Source organism: Filicampus tigris, chromosome 13 (assembly GCF_054856515.1).
Source record: "Filicampus tigris isolate MCC_2025a chromosome 13, RoL_Ftig_1.0, whole genome shotgun sequence".
Lineage (NCBI taxonomy): Eukaryota > Metazoa > Chordata > Actinopteri > Syngnathiformes > Syngnathidae > Filicampus > Filicampus tigris.
The window spans coordinates 3269689-3296338 of NC_141229.1; the positions used below are offsets into that span (position 1 = coordinate 3269689).

General features: G+C 43.9%; 1 protein-coding gene and 1 long non-coding RNA gene across 4 annotated transcripts in view; one reads left to right on the top strand and one right to left on the bottom strand.

The window, feature by feature from the left end:
- Positions 1–26650, bottom strand: part of grin3ba (glutamate receptor, ionotropic, N-methyl-D-aspartate 3Ba) — a 123816-nt gene that overhangs the window by 11882 nt on the left and 85284 nt on the right. For both annotated transcript variants that reach the window (XM_086049373.1, XM_086049372.1), the window contains 7 exons: positions 23719–24419; positions 17318–17814; positions 16171–16442; positions 14896–15132; positions 10111–10257; positions 9492–9637; positions 4587–4702 (listed from right to left, as the gene is read on the bottom strand). In XM_086049373.1, the coding sequence (XP_085905499.1) occupies positions 4587–4702; positions 9492–9637; positions 10111–10257; positions 14896–15132; positions 16171–16442; positions 17318–17814; positions 23719–24401 (2098 nt within the window). In that variant the 5' untranslated portion in view covers positions 24402–24419. The remainder of the gene's footprint in view (positions 1–4586; positions 4703–9491; positions 9638–10110; positions 10258–14895; positions 15133–16170; positions 16443–17317; positions 17815–23718; positions 24420–26650) is intronic.
- On the top strand, positions 19818–22979 carry LOC147137163 (uncharacterized). Of its 2 annotated transcripts, none has more exons than XR_015089284.1 (3): positions 19818–19861; positions 20302–20442; positions 22131–22979. It is a non-coding gene; the product is annotated as an uncharacterized LOC147137163 (long non-coding RNA). The 2 variants fall into 2 exon arrangements; XR_015089283.1 differs by having other exon boundaries at positions 19834–19861; positions 20286–20442.

The following is a 26650-nucleotide window of genomic DNA, read 5'->3' on the forward strand; positions in this document are numbered from 1 at the left end:
AAAAACTAACTTTGCAGTTAGCCCTTACCGCTGCTTAAATCTATGTTTATATATAATTTACAGTATTTTTAATGGTGTCATTTATTTTCAGTGATTATTTTTTAATTCATACTTAAAAAAAAAAACAAGAGGTCCGCTGTACTGATAATACGTTTGTTTTATAGAACCTAAGTACATAGTTCATATACAGTATCCTAAAACACACAAGTTGGTTTGGTGCCTCGTCCAACAACGTGTCAATCAACACGAGGATAATTATTCCTGTCAAAACAGATTGTTCGATTCCGTTCAGTCTAATGGATCTCATCAGACGGTGCAGTTGTCCCCAATGAAGTGTCCAGCGGCATCTGGCAAAGACGGCTGTACGTAAACAAGCGCGGCCACCGGGACCCGACGTTGTGCTTCTCCTCACGTCGCCGGCAGCTTATCGACGACTCCGAAGCATCAGGAAGCACTTAAAAAGCAAGCCGCTGACGGCCAGACAGCGCCATCCATTTGACTTTTTTTTTTTTTATCTCCGAACGGGGCGTGGCGATGATTCATTGCGACCATCAACATGCAGAGCAACATTTCCGCCATACTTCTTCATATCGTCTTATATTATCTCATAATTGTTTTGGGAATGCAGACCATATCAGTCTCTTGGGTTTTAGGCATCCATTCACGCGTCCATTTTTTTTTAAAGCACTTGTCTGAGTTCGTCTTGAAGGTGAGCTGGACTAGAGGCTCCTGGCTGACTCGGAGGCTGGACCGGTTTCCAGCTGGTGCGCAGGTAACATAACGACAATCTGTCACATTCACACTACCACCTATAGACGATTTAAGGTCTAGAAACACTGAAGATTCGAAATTGTCCAGAAGGTATAATTGTACGGACGCATACTGCTGGCACACCGTAAAGGAAAACATTCAATATCATGTTATTACATTTATGTAAGTATGACTGCTTTATTTCTAAACCTTTGTAAACACTTGGACTCATTTTCTGACAGAATTATACAAGAGTACTACGATTTACGTAGAGACCTGAACCGGAAGTCAAACTGATCAGGTTTTAACGTGGAAATTTATCATGTTATATATCGTGATATTGAATTTTTCCCTTGTAATCATTTTCACGTCTTAAAGTTTCATGTTTCAAAGTGAGAAGTTTGCCATTCAAACATAATTTTCACATTGGAACGTGATCATTTTCAGGTGCCGAAGATAATTCTGACTTTTTAGCGTTGATAAGCTTCGCGATTTTGTGCGATCATTTTCACGATTTAACGTCACAGTTTTCACATTTTAATGTGATAATTTTCTCATTTTAAACGTGAAAATGATTACGTTAAAACATGGAAATGTTCACGTTAAAGCGTGCCAATTATGTTAGAGCGTGAAACTTAGCACTTTGAAACGAGAAACTTGTCGCGTTAAAATGTGAACGGATCACATTAAAATGATCAATTTCACATTATGTGATTAAATCTGACTTCCGGTTCGGACGTTTTGCGTCTTATAAAATCAATGTGACTAGCAACGTAACGACACTGCTTTTCTATAATACTGTTTAAAAACATAAGGACAAGAATTTAAAAGCAATCTAAGATTTCTAAAGTTTCATTTCGTTGAATGTGGAATCCAAACTTATCACGTTAAAACCTAGCTAGGGGCTATAAGAAGCCCCCGGCCTCGTTGGGGTACCGGCACGTTCGGGAGTCCATTGAAAATGAACGGAAAACAGCATTAATACATTGTGATAGTGATTCTTTTTTTTTTTCCTTACGCTTCCGTATAATTATGAGTGGTTGTTTGTCTATACGTCCCTTGCGAGTGTCTGTCACCCAAAGATTTGCTCCAGCTCACCTGCGACCCTAATGAGGATAAGCACTATCGAAAAAAATATGAATGGATCCAATACGTCTTGGCGCTTATATAAAAGTTAAGCGGGCAAAACTTTGTGTGGGCTTTAGATGTGCGAAAGGAGTCTCTAGACAGGCCCCCTCGTCTGATGGATGACTCCCTCGCAGCACAAACAAGTGTGACAATAACATTTCAAAGGTTCATATTTCATTTGTTTACACGGTGCGGATGCAACAAACAAAGTCAAATGGCCCGATCCACGTCACCTTTAAAGTCGAGGTTTTCAAACATTTTGAGTCCAGGGACCCTTTCAGAGGATACATTTTCCCCAAGCACCCCCCCCCCCCCCATTAATTCAACAACATAACTATCATATTATTAGCATAACAGAGCATAGTTGCCGAAATCAGGACTGAATGTTCTCAGAAATCAAAAACTAATTCGACAAAAAAGAAGAGAAAAAAAAATCCACTTTAGGAATGACTTCCTCAAATATTGGGACGCATCCTACACGGCTTCCCTCCTTTCACCAAAGTAGTTACCAAGAGGCTAAATTGCATTTCATTCAACTTTTCCCATTAAAAGTCGTCAGCAGGCGAGACGTGAGCGGCCTGATCAACAGCGGCATTTGTCGGAAAGATACCCCCCCCCCCCCCCAAAAAAAAAAAAAAAACCCAACAAAAAGGGCGCTGATCGTCTGTTTATTGCAATATAATTAATGGGCCTGCTGTCAGAGTGGTCTCCCCCTTGCACCTTTTCAGCATCGAGGAGCCATCGTCGGCCGTCTTTTCGCGGCACAAATCATTGCATTAATTCCGGCCGCGTCCTCACCTTCTGCGCTCTCCCTTCTCCCGCTCGAGGTGAAGGTTTGTCTTGATTAGGCGACTCCGTCGGCCGCCTCTTTTATCACTCAAATGAAAGGCGGCCCGTATCTCCACCGCCTTGGCCACGTTTGCACTTTATTGTTCTCCAGCTCGTGTTTACCGCCTAATCCTCGCCGTCCCGTCCTCGTCTGCCTTTTCGAGCCGGTCATCGAGCCCGCGGCCAGCGAGTGGCGCTCGCTTGCAAAAGCCGGACGGTCCTTGAGGGACGGCGAGAGTCGGGGTCTTTCCCAGTCCACGCTTTGATCGACGCAGTGATGTGTGGTCACCCAACGCTCGGGATCCCGCATTGATAAAAACTCATTCGATGCCAGCCCTTTTAGAGCATTTCGACATTTTCAAGATCCACTGAATATTATGTCCCATGTTTAAATCGAATCTAGCAAATGAAAGAATCAACTCTCTCCTTCCACCAGGAAAAAAAAATGATGCTACCTTTTTCTGTTCTTTTATAAACAGCCGTAGAAAAAAAAAAAAAAAGGTAGGTGGCACAAAATGTGCTGATCTCGTATCTGAGATGGGGCAACGATGCCCTCTACTGGTGGTTGTGCATCAGTGAAGTTGTTGCCTGGTTTGAGATTTGCAGTGGAGCAGCATCAGACGCTCCCACACCCACCCCCCTTGAAAAAATACGGAACTGACTGGTATGCTCGTCAATGGCAGTGGATGTTCTCAGGCTTCCTACATTTTTTTAAAAAGAGCATTGCATCTAGTGTATACTGCGAGACACACACACACACGAAAACAAAAAAAAAAAAAAGAAAATGGGACGGCGGGCCGCAAATGGCTCTAGTTGGGACACCACAGCTTTAAGCGATATATTTTTGTGGCTCAAATATGTGGTTATGAAAGATATGAGACAAAGTAGCATCTATTTTTCCAGGTTGTAGCAATGATTGAAAGTTGAGCTGGGCGGAGTTTCAGCGCATTCAATGGACACGCCCACTGCAATCGAGAATGGAGAGAATGGCTTGATTTTTTTTTTTTTTTACTATTTTGAAGCCTCATTTTACTATATTATTATTATTATTATTTTTTTTTTAAATCATTCAAATGTAGCAGAGTTGTTAACCATTCATACTGCGTTTATTTTCACTCAGGGACTTAAAAAGGAATATACATTTGATTAAAAAAATATTTTTTCCCTAAAAAGTTTTTTAAAATGATTTTTTTTTTTTACTATATTTTCATACTGAACCCAATGCTAACATTATTAGCATCACTTTCCTTTACTTCCAACATTTTCCTGTGTCGAAAAAAAAAAAAAAGCCGAAATTACCTCACCCTATGGTGGTGGATGACCCCGAAAACAAATTCACAGTTCGCTGTGCACGGACGCCGGATGTTTGCGCGTTTGTGACTCGTGTGCGAATGTTCCGGACGTTGCCGATGAATAATAGATAACGACTGCGTACTTTTAGCCCGCAGTGCAAGTTCATGCGGTGAATCACTGCTGCCAGTCATGGATATAATACACTATTTGATTCCCATACACCCCCCCCCCCTTCTACCATCTCTCTCACCGCGTGTGTACGTCAAGATGTGTGTTGCGCGACAGAGGCGGCCTGTGGTCTTCCAACACGATGTTGGTGAATAATGTACAGGTCATTCCACTATCCAGGGACATTACTTACCGTGTGTGTGCGTGTGTGTGTGTGTGCGAGACCCACATCATCCCGTATAATTCCATATGGTTACATATACTGAAGGGGTAGGATGGTAAATTTTGGGATGTTTTTTGTAGAGATGATTTTGTTTAAAAAAAAAAAAGCAAAGCATATTGTAGTTATAGAAAATAAGATACGGTATTTTTTTATATAGTGTTTTCATGTGTTGTGTTACGAGTGTGTTGAAGCACACCTTCAATGGCGAACGGCTTGCCCACCGTCAGCAGCTTGCAGTCTGCGTCGATGGACACCTCGAAATCCAGCAGGGCTTTGTCCATGATGAAGGCATCGAGAGCAGGAGGATTTGTCCTTCACCAACAACACGCGCACACACGCGCGCGCACACACACGTCATACGCGTTAGACAGGGGCGTGTCACGGATTTAGCTTGATTTCAATTTGAAATACTGAACCAGCCAATATTTTAATGACATTTCTAAAAATAAAGAAAATAAAAAAGTGTTTTCTTCCAATCACAGTTTTTCTTGAACCATTTTTTTTACAATTCAAATTCAAGATTTTTCCCAAAAAAAAAAAAAATAATAATAATAATATTCAACTTTCTGTGGTTAGTTGAATAAAAATGTAAAAAAGAGCGTTTTCAGCATTTTTTAAAAGAAATTTTGGGGTTCACAATTTTTTTTCGGGTACTCATAGAGGCTGCCGATACCAGCCACCGATACTTAAAGTAAATAAAATTTGACAAGTCTTCCTCGGCGGTAGTTTGCGCTACGCTGCAGCCGTTTGACACTTTGGCGAATCATCATCTGTGAAGGATTTTTTCCACAATTTTTTCGTGATTGTCTTAAATGTAATTTTACATATTAGAAGAACTTGAGTTATTCATACTCTGTATCAGTGAGTACTCAAAGAGTGAATACTCACCCTGGTATTGGTGTGAAAAAAAGTGGTATCAAACATCACCCAAAAAAAAAAAAAAAAAAAAAAAAAAAAAAATCTAATCAGCCCGTGCTGAAGGAATCTAGCGAGGCCAACACACACACACACGCGCACGCATCATATGAATGTGACATCCCAGAATGTCAAAACACAGCTTCACTAAAGCGTAAATATAAAGTAGACGCCATTAAGTGCATCCTAGTGTAAACACATATATCATTTAGTTAAGCCGACAGCCTCTGTGGCAGGCCGATAAGACTTTGGACACACTGCCAAAGACTCTTCTTCTTCTTCTCCTATTGATCGGGCTGAACCTAATTGACCTCTAATTATAGAGCGCTCCTCTTTGCCGCCGAACAACGGGCGGCTGGAGATAAGTGTCAGCGCAACAAAGTGGATTTAAAGCGTCTAAACGCGGCACAGACGTCGGGTTAGGGGAAAACAATCATGTTTTGGAAGGACAACGACATGAAACACACGTTTACATTTCTTATAAGCCCGCTAAGCGCTCTTCTTTGTGTGTCGGCAGGATTATGTCATGGCTACTAAATGAATTACAGAACGCATCAAAACATGATGAACATGAAAAAAAAAAAAAAAAAAAAATCAATTTCAATGAAGTGGTGGAGCACATCTGGACAAGTGTTAATATTTATTTTTTTTATTTTTTATCATTTTCTCCCTAAAAGTTTTATGAATTATTATATTTTGCAAAATAAATAAATACATTTTTTTTGTTTATTTAATATGTCGCTGGTGTCAGACGGGAACCTGCTTATGTCACAATTTAGTATTTTTTTCACAAATCGATACTATCGGTCAGTCCACACGTGTGGCTGTTATTTTTACCGATTATCGACCACTCTAAAGTGTTGAAAATGGCTTGCGCTCTTTGACGTTGTCATGGTAATGGTTGAACAAACATGCTGTTTTGGGGGTCTCCTGAAAAGTCAGGATTTCGCCTGACCCCAGTGAAATACGTATTTTAAAAATGTACCTTGTGTTTGAAATTTGGAAAATATTGTAGCAAAAATTTCTCGTGACTTTTTAAAAGCTGATTTTTGGTTGTTCTTCATCGAGGATCGAATCAATATTATTTTTAGTTTTTGTGTGACAGTTTAAGAAACAAAATTTTCTAAAACTGGTCATAGATGGTTTTGAAATTTTGTCATTTAAAACAACTCCGATTTTTACATTTCTTTTGACATAAATAAAAGAAAGATTTTTTTTATACATTTTATTTCAAATATTGCATTTTTTTTTTTTTACATTTTAAAAAGTAAAAGTAAGTTATAATTATTTCCATTTGCAATTTCTTTTTCTTTATTTGTTCCGCTCCGACTCACATTCTTCTTTCTTTCCCCTTTGTTGTATTTCCCCGCCATTTTCTCTTTTTCTTAAAAAAATCTTTGAATCCAAGAAGTATTGGCAGAGACTATCGAAGCAATCAAGACTTTTATTTCCGCTTGTTTACAATGCTTCACCTACAAGTGCGAGGAGCTACTGCCTTCTTCGCCGCCCGGCGTCTGCTGGGCGAAGAATGCTTCCCGGAGGAGATATGGAGAGGAAGGAAAAGTGAAGCCAAGTGAGAGAGAAGACTGAACTGAATTGCAGATTTGAACCGTTTACTTCCATCTTACGGGAAAGTGAGATGACCCGCTACTGGATGAAGTGATGGCGATTTGAAAAGCGAACTTGTTTACATTCCACGCGAGTGACGACACGCACGCTGTGACAGAAATAAAGCGGTGCCTTGAGATACGAGATTAGTTCCTTCTGCAAGCATGCTTGTATATCAAATACGCCCCATTTTAAAAAAATAATAAAAAAAATTAAAAGCATTTTCGTTTTTTATTCTATGTCGCTCACAAACATTTTTTTTTCAATTCCAGTTATTTCGTTAGATTTCGTTAACTACAATAACCTGGATTATAACCGTGTCAGAAAATGTTATCAAGTACTCATCAATTTTGTTTTTTTGTTTTTTTGTTGGTTATCAGGATCACGTCACAATTCACGGGGGTGGCGCGTGGGTCGAGGAGAAAGCCAGAAAATCCGAAAACAGTCATTTCAATCATCAAGTTTGGCAATGTTTACAGCCAGACAAAAGGCTGACTTTCCAGAGTTGGTTTTTTTCCCTTCTTTTTTTTTTTGCTGCGCTAGCAGAGCAGCGGTGTTTTATTGTTTACCTCTAGCGAGGCCTGTCAGGCACAAAGAAACATGGGGGAGGGAAGAGGAGGGATTCTTCTAGGACATAAACAAACTGACGTTAGCCGATGCGCCACCTGGGTGACGCGCATCGCAATGCGCACGCTTGACTGGAGGATGGAAGCCTTTGTGTGGTTTTTTTTTTCCTCCAGGCGGACGCACGCTCGTTTGATGGCAGTCTTAAGGTCCAGACCGGGGGACATGTTGTCCTCTAAGATCCGATTGTGTTGTCGTCGTCGTCGTTTCCATTTTCCAACTCACGGTCGCTCGCGCGGCCTTTGTCGCCTTTCGCCCGTGTCAACAAGTCGCTACGTCCGTCTGCGACATTTTTTTACTCAGTTAGTCCAAGTTACAGCAACATACGACGACATAAGGCAAAGATAATCCCATTCAAACATGCCCCACCCTCCCAAAAATCGGCAGATTTTGGTCGATTTTTCTCTCTGTCGTAAAGTTAAATAAAGTAGGAGAGTATTGTAAAACAGCCCAATGTTGTGCTTGTAATTCATATCGTTGTTGTTACGTGCGTTTAAAAAAAAAAAAAGTTATTTTACTCATAATTATTTTTAATCGGATGATTAATCGGTTCGCATAATTTTATTCTGTCGAATATCGGAATCAGCGTCGGCCTGAAACTATCCATAATAGTCTGGCCAAAGATTTAAAAAACAAAAGAAAAATAAAATAGAAAATACAAGTTTTAATTGCCAACAGGTTTGAGTTGTTACCAAGTTTATAACCATTTTGGATTTTTCATTATCCGGTTAGTTTTTTTTTTTCTTCATTTTTGTGTATTAAATTCAGTTAGTTTTAATTCGTTTTTACAGCAAGTTTGTTAGTTTTTTTTAATTTATTTATTTTTATTTTTAACCAAAAAGGCTTCATTTCAGCTGAGTTATGAGTTGTTAAAGTTGAAAAAAAAAAAACAAACAAAAAAAAAAGGTCACAATAAGTATTGTGTAATAAAGTGATGTAAACTCCAATTCCAAAATGACTGTATGGCCAAACACTAATATTGAAAAACAGGTTGATTTATCTTATTGACCCATCTAATGGAATTAATAATAAATAGATGATGATGATGAACAGAAGAAATAAAAACAACTCGTTCACCCCGAAGCAGTCCAGACCTTTTGCTCATCTGGCGGCCTTCAAAAGTTCCCCTTGTAGCTTGAACCTTCCGATAATTGCTTGTGGCTTTTTTTTTTTTTTTTTTTTTGGGGAGGTCCGTTATCATTCCAGTGGGGGCGTCTCAATTAATGCAGTAAACCTGAAATAATTTCATTTAACCATTTGCGTGAACCGCGATAACCTTTTTTTTTTTTTTTTTCTTAATTTATTTTTTTTTTATTAAGGCAAGCGTCTGAGTTTATCATTTGTCCCGCGCGCACACACATCTGGTCTTCACCTTGTCCCTTACTTGAAGGTGAGATTTGTGTTTGCTGGCTTTTCTTCGTCTTGTGTGTTTCGGGGGGCAATCGGAGGGCTCATCTGTACACAAATTTGCGATTGTGCGTGCGTGCATGCATCCTGGATGAAAGGGCAAAACGTGGCACAAGCTTTTGTTATGCGCCTGTTGCTTTTTTTTTTTTTTTTTAAATACAGATTTCCATTAAGGAGGCGTGACATCTTTGTTTGTTTGTTTGTTTGCCGGCCGATAAAAACGGGAACGCGCTGTGAATTGTTATGCAGGAGCAAAGCTGATCTTGCACTCCAAAAACAACAACGGCAATCAAGGTTGGAGTCATGGCTGGGTTTTTTTACACTTGCTAACTAGTTCAAGTTATTGGTCAATCTAATAGACTTACTAACAGATTTGTATCGTATTGTATTTATTTATACATTTATATCGAATATGTTGAAGTTATTGGTCAGCGTAACGTTTGCAATTTGAAACCGTTTGCAGTTATTGTTCGGTCCCGCGCGCGTAGTGTAGATCGCAAGGCCCGTTGTGAGTTTTTTTGGGGTTTTTTTTTTCGGGGTGTCTCACTTGAGCATGTGCACGCCCTCGGGGGTGGTGGGCTGGTTGAAGCGCCGCATGTAGTCGTGCATCTCGGGGAAGCTCTTCTTCATGTAATCCTCGGCGCTGCTCTCGCGCACCGTGCCGAATCGGAAGCCCAGCGACGGGTGGTGCAGCTGCCGCGCCGAGACGCCGGAAGAGGCGGAAGAGGAGGAGGAGGAGGAGGAGGAGGAGGCAGGATGGCACAGCAAATCAAAAAAAAAAAAAAAAAAAAAAAAAAAAAAAATCAAAGCACATCTGGAAAGTTTTCACCGCACACTTTGTTTTGTTGTACCAGATTCAAGTTATGTTTTTGTCTATTAGATTTCCTAAAAGAGTTATTGGTCAGTCCAAAACAATTAGACACAGGTTGGAGTTATTGGTCTAATATACTTTCCAGCTACTGGTTAGCATAATTGGATGCTAACTCAATAGCTTAAAAGTTATTGGTCAGTCTACTGCCCTTTTACTTAAAACATATTTGAGTTAGTGGTCAGTCTAACGCTATTGGTTAGTCTACACTACACTTAAAAACAGGTTCAAGTTATTCCTATTTTTATTATTATCAATATACTTAGAAAAAAAGGTTTGCGTGGGTCACTAGTCTAACCTTATCGTCGTGGATTCCCGACACCTGCTCGAAGGTCTTTTCGCCAACCATGACGGCGGCCAGGTTGGCCGTGTAGCTGGACAGCACCAGGAGGCAAAAGATGGCCCACAGGTTCATCAGGAAGCGGCCCGTCCAGCATTTGGGAGTCTGAAGAGGGGAGGTGACAGCAAAAGCCTCACGAGGGCCCAGGACTTTTCTCCTTGACCGTCGTCATCATCCATCGCCTAGATCGGTGTTTTTCAAACTGTGTGCCGCGGCACATGAGATGTTGTCAGGTGTGCCGTGGGAAATGATCTAATTTGTGCGGTCTGGCGCCCGGCAGCGTAATCCTGTCTTTACTACGTTGTAGTACTCTTCCATACCAGCAGGCGGCAGCAGCAGAAGCCGGTGGACGATTGTCTTTGTTTAGAGACAAGCGAATTAGTCACGCATGTTTATCCAAACAGGCCCATGTTTCACACTGAGTAAGTATCAATATGAAACATTATAAAATACTTTTTTCTTTGTGTTTATATAATTCCTATTCAAGACGATATAATATGACGTCATTCTTCAATGTTAAAAAATGCTTATATAAACAATATAACACTTCTGTTAAAATTAGCTTTTTTTTTTTTTTTTTCTCAAATTCAGCTGCCGGTGTGCCGCGGAATTTTTTTTCAATGAAATAAATGTGCCTTGACTCAAAAAAGTTTGAAAAACACTGGCCTAGATCGCCAATAACTGGCAATAGGAGACATGATATAAAGTATGCTGTGGATTATTTCTAGGGGTTCGCCCTGTTTTTCTATTGTTTGAAAGTGATGATCGTGAATTACTGGTTGAGAGGATGACAAGTCTTGACTCCAGTCCGAAAGACTTTACACTGGCTCCCAGTTAGTTGTAGAACCCATTTTAAAATGATTCTACTGGTCTATAAATCACCCAGTGGTTTGGGTCCTGAATACATGAAAGAAATGCTCATGGAATATAAACCTCGCAGGGTTCTGAGGGTCAGCAGACTCGGGTCAATTAGTGGAGCAAAATGTCCAAAGTCAACATGGTGCATCGGCAGTTTGCGGTTGTGCTGCACGCAAATGGACTAAGGTGTCAATAGAAGTGAAGTTAGCCCCAAGTGTAAATGCTTTTAAGTCTTTTAAGGTTAAAAACAATGCTCCCCCCCTCCCATACCTATGATTAAGGTCTTTAAGAGCACTTCGATAATCCATTTTTCCAAAATCATGCTCTTGTGCTTTACCTTCTTTTAGTCATTTTAATAACTACTTTTTATTTCTCCACTGTATTTTGTTTTTCAATGTCTTCAATTTGTTTGACTTTAAATGTTGTTTTGTACCCGTGAAGCACATTGAGTTATCTTGTGTATAAAGTGCGCTGCCTTACCGAGAAGAGTGGAAAAAGTAAGGACAGAGTTTTCTTGTTCGAAGGACACTTTTTTTTGTTGTTTTTTTTTGTCAGGGAACCTTGCAGGTATTGACACAAGTTCAGTTCCACACTTAAACCTCCCTATCCTCTTTACAAATCCCACATTAGCAGCCAATTAAGTTAATTGAAAAAAGATGGCCTGGCATATTAAAGGAACTCCAGCAAAGGGGAGCTGTTTGGAAGGCACCTCGGAAACATCTCTCCATGAAATTGTCAGCCTCGGGGATAGAACTGGGCTCCACTTTACGCCGCCCCCAGCCCACCCCTGAGAGCCAATAATTTATTCCACCAATTAAAATCCACCTCGCGTAAGAAACGACGGGACAACTTTCTCTCGTTGTAAAGACTCAACACTTCGGCGTAAACCCGGGTCGTAAGCGCTTATTACAAGGTGAAATGATGGGAAATTTCTCTGAACAGCAGAACATTAATCAGCCCCTGACCTCCATGGTGGCCTTATTGTAGTGATGTAACAACAAAGGTCACCTTATCTTAAAGTAGACGGGGGAATTCACGTTTGTTTCTTTCGTCCTCCAGGCTTCCCCTGCAGCAAATACACTTAAAGAGGGAACTACACACAAACATTTTCTTAGCAGGAATACTTTTCATGAGCCCTTACTAGTCTAAAAACTTGAAGCGGATTACTATTGCTTTATTGGAATAAGATTTAAGCAGGTAATCTATTTTCATCCACCTATTATGGCCAATATTGCCCTCTACTGGCAACTGAAATTGACAAAAAAAAAGTGCCCTTGGGTTCGCATTCCGAACATCGGGGCTCACCTGGTTTCGGTCACGTGACGTTTGCAATGCGAACCCGAGGGCATTTGTGACATCAATTTTAGTCGGCGGCTAATGGTGGTATTAGCCAAAATGATGGATGAAACTGAAGATGGACGAAAACGGATGGATTCATCTGCCTAATTTTTATTCCACTAACACAATATTAACTCATTCACTGCCAGATATTTTCAGACCTTCTTTTACCCTAACGTTTGAAAAAAATATGAAAAAAAATATGTAAACAAATTCCTGGGACTGAATGGCTGGACGATGAAAAGACAAATAAATACGTCAATGGCAGTGAATGAGTTCGGCTCGGCCTCGATAAGAAAGCGACTGTTTGGCTCAGATGCAGTGCAAGCGACGCTCCGATGAGATCGCTTTCACGGGTGGCGGGATTGCTAATGGGGGGGCAAATCTGTTCATCGGCGAGGATCAAAGGCACGACCTTTCAATTAGGCGAAGGTCTCCCTAATAACTCGGCCTCTGTTGTCGCTCATCCCCGAGTCATGCGCAAGGCTTTCTCTTGGGACGCGGGGGGGGGGGGGGGGGGAGGGATTGCGTGTTTATTATGATGGCTTGCCAACTCACGGCAGGGCGTTCGGGTGAATGACATTGATGCTGCAAATGTGGATTTGAGAGTGTGCAACAGACATAAAGTGGATAGGAATTGAAAATGACCTTGCGTTCGGCAATATGGAGGCCAAGACGGGAGTGACAACATTTGGACTCCAATTATCCGTTTTATCCACCAACTTAACCTAGTAAGAGACATAGGGAAGAAGTCTCTGGAGGGTACCGAGGTGTCCCTAGACCAGTTGACAGGCACGGTCCCTCCAGAGAGTCCAGGGTTTACGCTGACCGGTTGAACATGCCTGGTTGAACACAGCTCCCTCTGGAGGATAATATTGAGACTGATGATTAAAAACTACAATTATGAGGATGCAGAGGTGTTTCCAGGCCTATTGAGAGGCACGTTCCCTCCAGAGAGACTATTTGGATATGCCCAGAACACATAACCAGGGAAGTGACCCGTCTCTGGACAACTTCACCAGTTTCATTGGGAGGATAAGACTGCAAGATTTGAACCAGAACTATCTATTTTCCTTTGCTTATAATTGTTGTAGTCACGGGTGTTCCCAGGCCAACTCAGGGACATGATTCCTCCAGAGAATCCTAGGACCATGCCAACATCTCCTACCCGTTAGACAATCCGAAACACATAACCACAGAGGCGGCTTGGCTTCGGTCAGCGCCATTAGTAGGATAACATTAAGATTGACTAGATTCAATTACGCATTCCTCAATCCATTCTCTTTTATACTGGTCGGAGTCATGGGGGAAGAAGTCTTGGGAGGATTTCAGGCAAATTGAGATACACAGCTCCTTCTGAGAGGCTCCTACGATTTGGATATGCACAGAATACATAACCAGTGAGGCAAATTGTCTCCGGGCAACTTTTTCCAGCTCTACTGGTAGGAGAACATTCACAAGATTTGAAGTAGAATTATCCATTTTCCATTCCATTTCTTACTTATGCTGGTCATGACATTATGGGGCAAGAAGTAGCGGGAGGATACTGAGCGTTTTTAAGGGCCATCGAGGGCGATAATCCCTGAAGAGAGTCGTAGGTCTAGGCCTGCGTCCCCTACGAGTTGGACCTGCCTTGAAAACCTCCCGAGGGAGGCATCTGCAGAGGACAGATTCGTGAGATGCACCGATCCACATTGATTCATTCTAAATCTACCTTTAGACTTCCTTCCCGGTTGACATGCCCCGGAGACCTTCGCCAGACAGATGACTGGGCCACGTCAAAAGGTCTCTCTCAATGTGGACAGAGTCCAAATTGAGGATCGCTGCGATTCACATTTGATAGTCAGCACTGGGCCAAGCGACCTTTTGAGGGACTGAAGTGCATAAAGTTTTACATTACCCACGTTCCTCAGAAGCACATTCTTTTAGGAACTGCAAGGTTTTATTCACTTCGGCCTCAAATCTGTCAGGGAACCTTACGGCCTGCTCGTAAATTATAACAGTGATACATTTCCCAACGACAAAGTGGGAAGAGAACATTGGTCTGTCCCGTTGACACGACCATGACCACCCTCCTGGTCACCCTGGGCCAATTCAGTTTCTCATCTCCGCTTACTCGATTAACCTCTAAACCCATTGTGGACAGCCTTTTGTCAGCGCTCGCCTTGTTTCTTTCTGGACTCTCACCTGTCTCAAACTTTGCGCGACTCTCTAGGAGTGTTGACCTCCACTCCGTTTTCCCCCCCACCCCAACTTCATCCAGCCCAATCATGCCGGTCATAACTCTTCCAATCCCCGTCGAGACACTTACCCTTGCATTATCCTCCCCGTGGCTCCCTACTTCATCACTGTCTCACGTCTAACCTCGCCCTCAATCAATCTTCTTTGCTCCCCGGTTTATATTTTTGAGTCATTTTGTTGCAAAACCCTTTTAAATCCTCTTCTGAATTACCTTAACTACTTTTGCCCTGTTGCCATTCTTCCATATTTTATCCCACCCGCTTTAAACAAAATGCCCATCGATCAAGGAGATGATTGCAATGTTACCTTGGTGGCGACGGTGCGGCCGAACAGGATGGCGTAGCAGAGGTTGAGGGCGGAGGAATAGGAGAACACGCGCACCCTGTTCCGCCCGTGGGGGGTCATGCCGAAGGGGCTGTTCCACTCATACAAGGTGAGGAAAAGTGCGGTGAGGTGCAGCGTGACGAAGATGCCCACCCACATGGACCAGTGCAGGGGCCACATGAATGCGCCGATGGGGGCTGCGGTGTCCCGACTGCGGACCTGGGAGCCAACAACAACTGTTTTGTAGCATGTGTCCAAAAAGTGCACTGCGGTTACGCATTTGTGGTCATTACGTAAAAAATAAGAAGCTCTCGTGACTTTTTTTTATCATGTTTTAACTCATTCTTTGGCAGCGATTCCATTTTGGAAGCGCAATTGCAAGCCCAGTAGTGCTCACTGTGCCGTAAAATAGTCCAGTTACACGCCTAACTTTGTGCACCATTTTACCCTGAAATCCTTGAGAGAGCTGTTTCAGTATCTGCATCATATTTTTACCACCAGCCTGAGGTGTCTTGTCGGTAAACACAGCCAGCCGTAATTAGCTTGTAAAACCCATCCACATAGTTTTCCATTTTACACAATTTCTCTACTCGGGAAGGGCAAGGGAGTTTTTTCCTTTTCTTACAGACAGATGAGCCTTTATTCTGAAATGGGACCCTACTGTCGCATCGTATTATACATCGCAGTGTGTCAGCCGCACGGGGGGGGATGTTAACAAATCAAATGAATAACGGCAGCGTGTCTCGGGGCTCCGCTCAGACGTCTCCTCCCGTCCGCCGCTCCGAGACGTTACGGCGTCTTAAACTGCTGCTCGTTTTTTGGAATTTCCATAATTAATAGGCCCGGCGTAAAGCGAAACTAATTATTCACTCGCTAATGAACTCCTGTTGGTGGATGAGAGGGGCCAAAGGGTGAAATCAAGCGGCGGGGGTAGCGGATCGCATTCGCAGAAATGACTGAATGTTGACGAGGGGTTCAGAAATACACTACTGTATTATTTTCATTCATAAAGGTAAAAGAAAAAACAAAAACAGACTCTGGAAAGTACTTAATTAAAAAGAATTATTTCGATACAGCAAGGAGTAGGATGAATGGAAGAGTCGGAGTGAAACAACCACATCGCTGGCCGAATCAAAGCAGGACAGAGGGCTGACTGGAGATGTTAGCACATTGTAAGACATGCCCTGGATTCCCCGTCATCATTAGTATGCCAAAAATACCACAAATTGAATTAATGATGACCCCGAGCCACTGTACCAGGATGCCCAGGCTGGTGGAGTAGAAGGGCGAAGTGAAGTCAATGACTCTGCTCCGGGCCGAGTTGATGGAAAACGAGGTGACCGCCATGTCCGCCGTGCCGCTCCTCAGGTCGCCCACCAGGCCGGTCCAGCGGCCGCTGCCGCTCATCGCCCCGTACTTCCCGTCGCCGACGATGTAGAGGTCAAAGGTGAAGCCCATGTCCTCCGCCAGTTTCTCCAGCAGGTCGATGCAGTAGCCGTAGCAGCACTTGCGCAGGTCCTCCGGAAGGCCTGCAATGGGAAGACGGTGATGTGAACTGAATTCCGATGAAGCTCTGAACAGTGAGATTAATGCTGACTCTCATGTTACACCCTTTTCACACTGAGCTGGTGCTGGTTTGTTGCGGCACTTGCAGCCTTGCAAACATGGTGCCAGACTACCACTACCTCAACGCAGGTCTCGAGTGAAGGCTCGTAGGTCAAAGAGGCGAGGGGTTAGGATTCAAAGGTTGGTGAAAGGGTTAAAGGTTCCGTGTTGGGTGTAAGGGTTAGCGTGAACAACCCAATAAAAAGTGTCCCGTGAAGGTTAGGGTTTGGTGTTGGGTAAAAGGATCATGGTTTCAGGATAATGATAGGGTTAAGAATAAATTAAGTGGTTGAGTGGTATGGATTCGGTTTCAGGGTTAGTAATAGGGGTTAGGATTAGGATTAAAGATTTTGGTTTGAGGTCGAATTTTAGGGGTTAATGATAAGAGTTAAGGTTGAGTAGGTTTAGGGGTTGGGTGTTAGTGGTACAGTTTAGGGTTTGTGGTTGGGTGTTCGGGTTAAGGTTCAGGGCTGGAAAAAGTGTTAAGAGTTTTGGTGTTAATGTTTAGAGTTAAGGATTAGGGTTAAGAATTAAAAATAGGATACGGGTTTGGATATGAAGGTTTAGGGTTGGGGTTAGCATCCGCGATCTTGGTCCAGACCCTCAGTTCGGGAAACTTTAAAAAAAAATCGAGTGAAAGTGAAAAAAAAACAACAAATGGAATTGATTTGGACCAGCAAGGGGGCACTCTAATGAAAATTCAGGGGTCAAATCTTATGAGGTATTTGGACCCAGATCTGTCAAGTCTATCGGTGTGTGGTCAATAACGGCTAAGGAATGAAATTGAAAGCAAATTTACCGTTGCCTTCCCAGTCTGCTGCTGTTGCATTGGGGTTATGCAGCTGGTTGAAGAGTCCTTGTATCACTTCCGATCTGTTGGTCCTGGGGTCCAGGCAGAGCTGTCCGGCAGGACACAGCCCATCCTCGTCCACCTCACGAGTGAACACAAACGGGTGCTCCACCAGGGTCACCACCCGCAGACGGTGCCCCTCCACTGAAAGCCCGGGCCTCCAGCGACCCCCAGCGTTAAAGTCCCCTTGACCGTCACCTCCCCTCACGCCGGCGCCGAGACCTTGACCCTGGCTGCTGCTGAAGCCTCCCACCAGCCCATGGACACCACCCTCCAACTCCAGCCTGCCCCGGGACCACTGGCCCACAGTGACCCATGCCGGCTGGCCCAGGGCGCCCCTCTTGAGGCTCCAGACGTGGAAGAGCTGTGAGGAAAGTATTCTGGAGAGGTCAGCGTCCACCTGGATCAGGCCTGTGGCCCCAGTGAAGGAGGTGTTGGGGAAAAACCTACAGTAGACAGATACAGTAGATATAGAGACAATACAAAAAATACATTTTTAACACATTAAAATGTATTAAAACACATTTACATTTATTACACTTGTGAACACAAAACAACCGTCATAAAGACGCTGTAAACATATCTGAAAAAAATGCAAGTATATATTGTATTGAAAATACCGTACATAATGGCGTTTGTGTTTTAGTGTCCTCCGGTCATTCAATAACCGGCAGAAAAACGCACACGGCGAGTGTGGCTCTCATTCCCCACACGTGCCGGCATTACTGGTAGTAAGTTTACTGGAAAAAAAAAAACAACCCAAAAAGGATCACTCTGAATTTTTTCAATGTAGCGGGGTCATGAGCGACGAATCGTGATATAATGGGTTAAGACTGTACTTTATTTATCGTCATGGGAAAAATTCACTCGTCCTTTCAATAGCTCAGATTGCTCACATATCCATAAAAATACACTGGGAAAAAAACCTTAAAAACAGGTTTGGGTTAAAGTGCCACTGGAGAATAAACATCCATTTATTTTTTTGGTCGCCACTCACTCACAGGTCACATATACAAACCGTTCACGGTCACATTCACGTGGGTTGGCAATTTAGAGTCTTTAATGATGCTAATATGCACGTTTTGGGAATGTGAGAGGAAGCCGTAGTACCTGATAAGAGAGAATACGCACACTACACAGGAGCCAAGATTAAAATCCCGAACCTCTGAACAATGAGGCAAAGGTGCTAACCACGACACCGCCATCATCGTCAAAAGCATCTCTGTCTTCTAAAATCAATTGCAAGAACCTCGTTTGACCACCCTGTCGGTTGTGATGAATAGCAACTTATTGGTATGTGGGAGGAAGCCAGGCTACCTTGGGAAAGACGATGCGATTGCGCACGGGAAGACCGGAGCCGATATTCGAACCCCAGAACCACAGAACTGAGACAGTCGTGCTAAACACTTGCGCTGCCAGGAGAATAAACAGGCTGACGTTAACCAAATGAAGGAATGGAAAAATGGGGAAGAGGCAATCAAAAGGTTAAACCGGATATTGCAGTGGGCCACGCTCTGATAGCGGAGCTTTAGCGAGTCATCTCAGTTGGGGGAATTGCATCTCCCGGAAAGTCATAATTAAAAGTTAATGTGGAGCAGCGCGGGGTCTTCTCCGAATTGGAATAGTCCGTACCAACAGGACATTGCTATGCGCCTCACTCATCCCGGTGGTTTGCACACGGGGCTCTTTACAGGGAAATACATTCGGATGAGCAATTCTGGTGGGCACACGAATCTGCGTATGGCCTCTTGAACCGGGTGGGCAATGTTAGCTCGCGTCTTAGCGTTTCATCTGCCAGGCGGCGTCTTGGCGTGAACACGTATGAGTAATGTTTGATCCCATCTTGATTGGTGTTGGGTCACTGGAAACGGTGCGCCGGGTTGTTTAAATGCTAAAGAATGCAGGGATCACCGCGTCGGATATCTGCGGTGAACCGTGCGCGGACTGGCGATGATCTCCGGCTGGAGATTACCTCGTCTTTCCTCGTTTTAGACTCCCCCATCGCGGGCTCAACGCGGGACTCGACGTGCGTCGAATGTAATCCCCTCCCCATTAAGTATGAGATATGCTTTGTGAAATAAAAAGATTAGATTGATCACACGGGTCATTAACCTCAGCTCCGAGTCTTCTTCCGTTTGCGAATTCCGCCGGTTGCTTTCTCGCACCCGGCGTCGTTATTTACTTCAACAGTGCAATAATCAATTTATATAATCTGTCTCCCGCAAAAACCTTATTCCAAATGCACCTGGTGTCATCGCCGTCGCCTGCCGCTTATGTTTCCTCATCAGCCGCCTTGACAATAAAAGTGCGAGTGCTCCCCTGCTCCGGGATGCTGAAATCACTCATGGTAATAGCACGGCTGAATCATCATATAGCAAAAGACAGATGATTCATCAAGGCGGGCCACACTGCTGTCCCGCATGCGACAAAGAAATTAAATCTCACATCTCTTCAAAGTCCCATTTCTTCACTTTGCGAGATTCATGTGTAGAGGTAAGTGTGGAGCCCTGTTTTTTTTCAGGATGCTTCTGTGCCGGGACGCAGGCAGCACTCTTGTCCCGTACATGACAAAGAGACTTATATCCACTTTTGGAGATTTATGTGAAGAGACGGGTAGAATCTTTTTTTCCCCCTCCCAAGTGTGTTTTTGTTCCAGGTCGCACATCTGGTCTCTTGTCCCATATGCGAAAAAGAAATTAGAGCTCCCGTCTCTGATCAAAGACCGTTTTTTTTTCTCCACTTTTTGAGATCCAGGTGTCAGGATAAGAGTTGAATCCTTTTTTTTTTCCAGTTTGCTTTTGTGCAAAGTCACGGACAACACTGGCCCCATATGTGACAAAGAAATGAAAAGACATCTTATTTCTCCACTTTTTGCGATTCAAGTGTCAGGATAAGCGTTGAATCCTTTTTCCCACAGTATGTTTTTGTGCCAGGACACCTCTAATGGATGAGTGCATGCGCCGGGGCATGTTGATAAGTGTCCCCGGCAGTGTCGGAGAGGGATGGCTGCCTGTCAACGACACCTGGCCGGCCCGTTGCCACGCTCAAGAGTGAATGTCAACAAAGCGGCCCTGGTAAGTAATGACTCTATAAGAGAGTCTCGGGCATTCGTCTCGCCTTCTTATCGCTCAATCTTCCTCCGGAGGGAAAGTTTACTTCCCTCTGGGATGATGCCCGACCGAGCTTGCTTTCGGGGCTTTTAATCTCTGGCAGGGATGGAATCCGTGTCCGGCGAGATGGCAACGATTTCGGATTCCCCTCCATCAAGACATTTTTCTTTTTTTCCCAGGGCTGCTTCAACTTCATTGTGCCTTAATTTGTGTTTTTCTTCCTCCCCTTCCGGCTTGCCGTGTCCTCCGTGTGTGTATTTTCTCTTTAATGCTCTCTTGGGAATAAGCAACGGCGTATTTTATGATTATTACAGGCGGCTGAAATAGAACCGCAGCCAAACTTTTTCCACTTTTTAAGACTATAAATTTATTCTTGGCGCGGTGACTCAGTGCGCCCCCACCGTACCTCGCGCCCCCCTGCCTTCAAATTACCTTCTTCTCTAGCTTTATCGTTGTCTTCCTCCCCGCCCGGGATGTCCGATACCACTTTTTTTCCCCCGATTTTGACTGCTCACGGATACCGGGGCCGATATCACTCGTACTTTGGATGCATACATTTTCAATGATCACAATGACAGACGATCGCGACCAAAGATTTTTTTCTGACGCATATGATGATTCGAAGGGAGGTTAAACTGCAGTACAGTGCCAACCACTGGTGACGAGGACTGACCTGATGTCAAATTTGCTTTAAGTATCGGCAGTACCTGATAATTTTGAAATAAAGGCTGGCATCGGCTCGACGCTAATACCTGGTGTCCTAGGACTGGAATGGTACGTCAAAATACCACGGGTCAGTATGTACCACGGTTTTAAGGTCACTTCATAGAAAGGAACATGATGCATCATTAATCATAGTTTCTCTCCTAATGAAGAAATAAGCAATGCAGTCCCTTCGGCGAATAGTTAGCTTCCATAGAGTAGTCGCGAGTAGGTGCGTTTTGGGTGAATTGCAACTTCACCGTATTCCCTTTCACACAGCCACCGTCGCCACCTTTTGATTCTACTTCTGTAGCCTGGAAAGTTTGCAGGACAACTCCTAAACGTCATTTCCCCGTTATTTTGTCGACAGCTTGACCGACTACTTCCTCCACCTCTGGCAACGGAGTCATCCGCTCATATTGCTGTGTAACCCTCAACACTCTCTTGACTCGTTCTAGCCCGTGGCCTCCTACTCTAAATTGTTTTGCCGCGGCCCGCGCTCACTTTAACTGCAGACGACGGGGACTCTCCGGTTAGCGATTATGTTGTTGATGGTGGCGCTCAGCTGTCGTTCGCATCGCCACTGATGCAAATCCTTCATCCCTCACCACCCGAGAATGAGAGCGAGAGGAAAAAAAAAAAAAGTGGATGGGATGCACGCCGTTTCATCCATTGTGACTTCTTAAGAATAACCCTCCCGTCAACTGTCAGAGCGGCGGAGCTGGTCCGCGCGGTGTCACGTCGACGTTTCCGCGCAGCGCTCAACGGCACCGGGAGCTGTGTAAACATGACAGGGTGGCAGCTTTGTTCGGCTTTAAGTGGAAAATGTTAATGGCTTAATAGGTGGCTCAAAATGCGCCCGCGCCTATGCGTGCGTGTGTGCGTGTCAAAAGACGGCAGCCCGTCAGAAACCCCTGGAAGCTGTCAGAGGCTGTCTTTTACATCTGCAGGAAGTGAAGGAAAAGCGGCAGAAGCAGTGACAATGACACCCCAGCGTCTCCCTGACACCCACCCGTCCCACACTACCATTGAGCCCACGCCGCTGTGGAAAAATCGGGGTTCGGAAATGGAGCCAGCAGCAGCAGCCGCACACCAAACCTGTCGCTCAAAAAGCTAATAGGCCTCGACACATTTACGCCGTATGCCACTTAGAGCAAAACAATTTAAAAACATTGTTTTTTTGGGAGTGTTTTAGACATGTGGGATAGGATGTTATATTTTGGTGCATGTTTGAATAATAATGATATCATACAATTTGTCATAAAAGTCCTTTTCATTTTCATATACTCATTGCCCCCAAAATGAGACTTTCCATAAAAATACATGAACTGACGGCGTCATTAGAATATTTAAATACCTTCTAAAGTCAATTTTCATGAAATCAATTTGAAATTTCACATTTTGAAAACTAGATAATGAAACTCCTATTCTAATATAATTTTCATATAATTTTGGTGGGGGTTGATGTAAACAAACAAAAAAATCATACACTAATAACATACACTACAAATAACGTGTTTTCTTTTTGTGTTTAAATCAAGAATCTCTTCCATTTTGATCAGATTTCATATTATTGTCCTTAGAAATAATTTAGTGTACATTTTAAAGTCAAGTTTCATCCAGCCATTATATTAGAGAAATCAAGCCTTTTGGGTGTAAAAATAACCATTACATTTTGATAAAACATGATGCGTAATTATGTCATAAAAATAATTAAAAACAGTTTTATTTACGTTTAAAAAAACAAAATGAAATTAACTTTGCATGATGATCATGCGCATTCACATTGCACTAACCTTTTGATAAAATTTTACATACTGATGATGTTTTAATTCAATTTCAATTTGATAAAGGTAAAATAAAAAAAAACATTTAATTTGAAGAAAATCATGATGACAATCTATGCATGGATCACACAAATATTGTATTCCTTTCCATACATTTGAAAAAATATACATCAAATTTGCATTACTTTTTGATATTATTTCACATATTGATGACAGGATTATTTTTTAAAGTGAACTTAATTTCATATTGAAAGATTTCTTTATAAAGCCAGCTTAATTATTTTTCCCGCTATTTAGTTTCATGGGAATTTTTCACCATGTATTTATGACATCATTAAAGCGCAAGTCAACCCAAACATATTTTTTTCAAGAAAATGTTTCCAGCCGGCCCACGAGTTGAAACGCGGCATTCTGATTCATTTTGCGTTTGCGGAATATAAATTAAACAGCAAAATGCACTCGTTTTTAGCCATCTCCGGGGGCGGCCATTTTGTCTTCTGTCGACTGAAAATGACATCGCGACCGCTCACGACGACCAATCACGGCTCGATTATGTTTTGGTCAAAATACACGCACTGGTAATCCCATATAACTCTTTTAAAATAATAATAAAATGAATTTATATTGATGATATAAAAACGGGTAAATAATTCATTCAAGATGAATGAATAATCATGGACTCATTCAATAATAAAACAATTAGTCATGAGTTTTCCCCTGTCCTCTGATGTGTGCGCGTGCGTGCATTTACCTGGACAGATAACGTCCCGACGAAGGCGGTTCCCGTCGCGTTGGTCCGTCGTAACAGTTAACCGTGTTCTGCAGCAGCGCCAAGTCGGGCCTGGCCACGGCCGCCACGGTGACGGCTCGGCCGATCAGCTGCAGCGCATCGCGGATGTAGAAGCTGACGGGCTTGCGTCCCACTTCCCCGTACGCCAGCAGGCCGAGGGGACCCCCCAAGGTGTGCAGGGAGTCCGGCGACAGCGGGTAGCCCATGATCCACTGCAGGGCCGGCAGCGACGGGGCGAGCCGCTGCGCCGCCCGCAGCACCGAGGAGAGACACTCCGGGTCCGAGCCCAGCAGGAGGACGCTGGAGACGGGCGCGGCGGCCCGCAGTAAGCGCGCGGAGAGGATCCTCAGGACCTCATCCTCCCTCTGGTCCTCCCGCCGCTCCTCGCTGGCTTCGCCCCGCCCTCCTCCGCCAGCCGAGACGTGGGTGAGATTGACCACGTCCCGCAGGTGCCAGGCGGCCCCGCTGTGGGTCTGCAGGTGGGACAGCAGACCGTCGCTGCCCTCCTCCCAGCCGGGACACAGCACGGCCGCGCCGCCCCAGCTGCCCTCCTCCGCGCCGCCCCGGTCCCTGTCCCCGTTGCCCCCCCGCAGGACGGCCAGAAGCAGGCCGCCCAGGGAGGACGGGGGCACGCGGGCCGACATCTGCAGGTGGAACGCGTTCTGTCGGAGAAGGACAGGAAAGAGAAATATGAACACGGGTCTTCCTCCTGTTCTTGCTATGGTATCTTTTTAGTGTCAATCTGCAATACGTGTGAAAATGTCATTTTTCACGCAATAATAACCCCCCAAAATCGGATTCCAGTTTGTGTTGCGTGACTGTACATCAGTACAATCTCGCTCCTCTGAGTCTACTTTCCTGTCAAACTATCGTTCGGATTCTCATTCACACCCATGCGGACGACTCAAAAGACGCCAACAGTCCCGATTTTGGAATATGCGGGAAAACCGGAGAAAAGGATTTCCCTGGATGAGGCCATCCGAAACATCATTTCAGGTTATGGCTGGAACACATCTGACATGACAACTGTTATTATCTGGAGAGCGTTGATTCACTCGAGTGTCATTTTAAAATGCAGTTGCGGTGTGACGCAGAATCAGAATCAGTCACTCGTAAAACCGTGAAGATTTTCCTTCCTACTGCAAAGGCGTCGATGCAATTTTGCGCATTTTCAAACAGTTAAGTGACGTTACTTTTGTAACCAAGCACGTCTGATTTAATCAGAAAGAAAACATCTTCAACGTTTTTTTTGTCTTAACGGCGCGGACCAAAACGGGCCGTCAAAATGTGAGGATTCATGTTGCTGATGAGACGCCATCATTTGCCAGGTGCGAACCTTGCAAGGCTGCTGAAATGGAGTGGATCAGCAAAGTCTTAACCGTCATTAGGCATGAGATTTTCCCTCATGTAACATTTGCCTCGCCTAATTTCGATTTTTTTTGTGTCTTTCCAAAGAGGTCCGCTCACATGTAGCAGCCTGCTGTGGTAAATTTCCGTTGCGGACTTGGGAGGACGAATATACGAAGCAGGTTCCAAAGACAAAGACAAAGCGATGGATTGAAGAGAGTGAAAGGAGGCCCGAAGAGAGACAGATTCATAGATAAGCAAGCAGACACATTGCGAGCTGAATGACATCAAATCACATTAACCGTGCCGTTTATGAGCACGGGTGGGGGGGGGGGGGGGAGCAAACAAATCGACACTTGCCGCAGTTGTTTGTCACAAGGACTGGCGCAAAAACAAACAAAGTCAAATGACTCAAATGAGGAGTTAGTGACCCATACTGAATGTTTCACATGCTAAACCAGGGGAGCCCAAATCCGGTCCTCGAGAGACCTTATACAGACGGTTTTTAGATGTCGCCCTCCTCCAACACGCCTGATTCCAATCATCAGGATCATTATCAGGCTTTTCAGAGCTTGCTGATGAAGGGCCTATCTGAGAATGATTTCAATTTAAGGAAAATGCTCAAATTCGACCCGATTGTCGGTATGTGTGTAAGATTCCGCACTTTGTTGTAAGCGCGCCTTTTACGGAAAATGCGGAAATAACTTCCTTCGGTTGACCCCGCTCAATCGTTTATCGTCAATCGTCTTGGCCGAATTTGGTGTTGAGCGCACACATAACGATTTGCCATTATAAATATCAGACATTTGTCATTTAGGATTGGCGTCCCGGACTGTTTTTTGATCAGCTTGGGTAGGCGAAGTAAAAAAAAAAACAAAAAAAAAAAACTTACACACCCCACACCAAAAGATAATCACTCAGGATCATCTTGAGACATCCCACAATGGGGCCTCAAAGAGGGAAAATGTTCATATTTGGTCCAATTGCCAACGCCCTTTTTTTTCACAAAACAAACTTGAGCAAAAGCCAATCAGTCAAAGGGTTGAAGTGAAATGAAATCATGAAAAGAAAAACAACCACAGTGTGTGTGTGTACTCCGCTTCATCGTCACTTATTCCAATTCCCTGTCACAGCCGTACTAATTTGTCATCGTAAATATTGATCAGCATTAACATTTATAACTGTTGGCTCTGATTGTTTTCCAAACAAATAAAAGTGGGGTATAAAAAAAAAAAACAAAAAAAACTCCCACAACACAGGATAATCGGTCCTTCCGACGATCAGATGGAGGGAAAATGCTGAAATTCAGCCCGATCGCTATGCGTGTACCCCGCTTAATCCGCCGCATCGCACGCGGCTTGGCAGGGTGACAATCGCGTCCACAGTTCTACACCCCAGCGACAACACTGGCTCGTTTCATACGCTTCCAAACTGGATAACACTGTTGTCCTTGAACGCAGCACACAGATGGAAGTCCTCCCCCCCCCCCCCCCTCACTGCCAACAACGCCTTCCTTTGGGGATACTGACAATATCTCATCCTATCA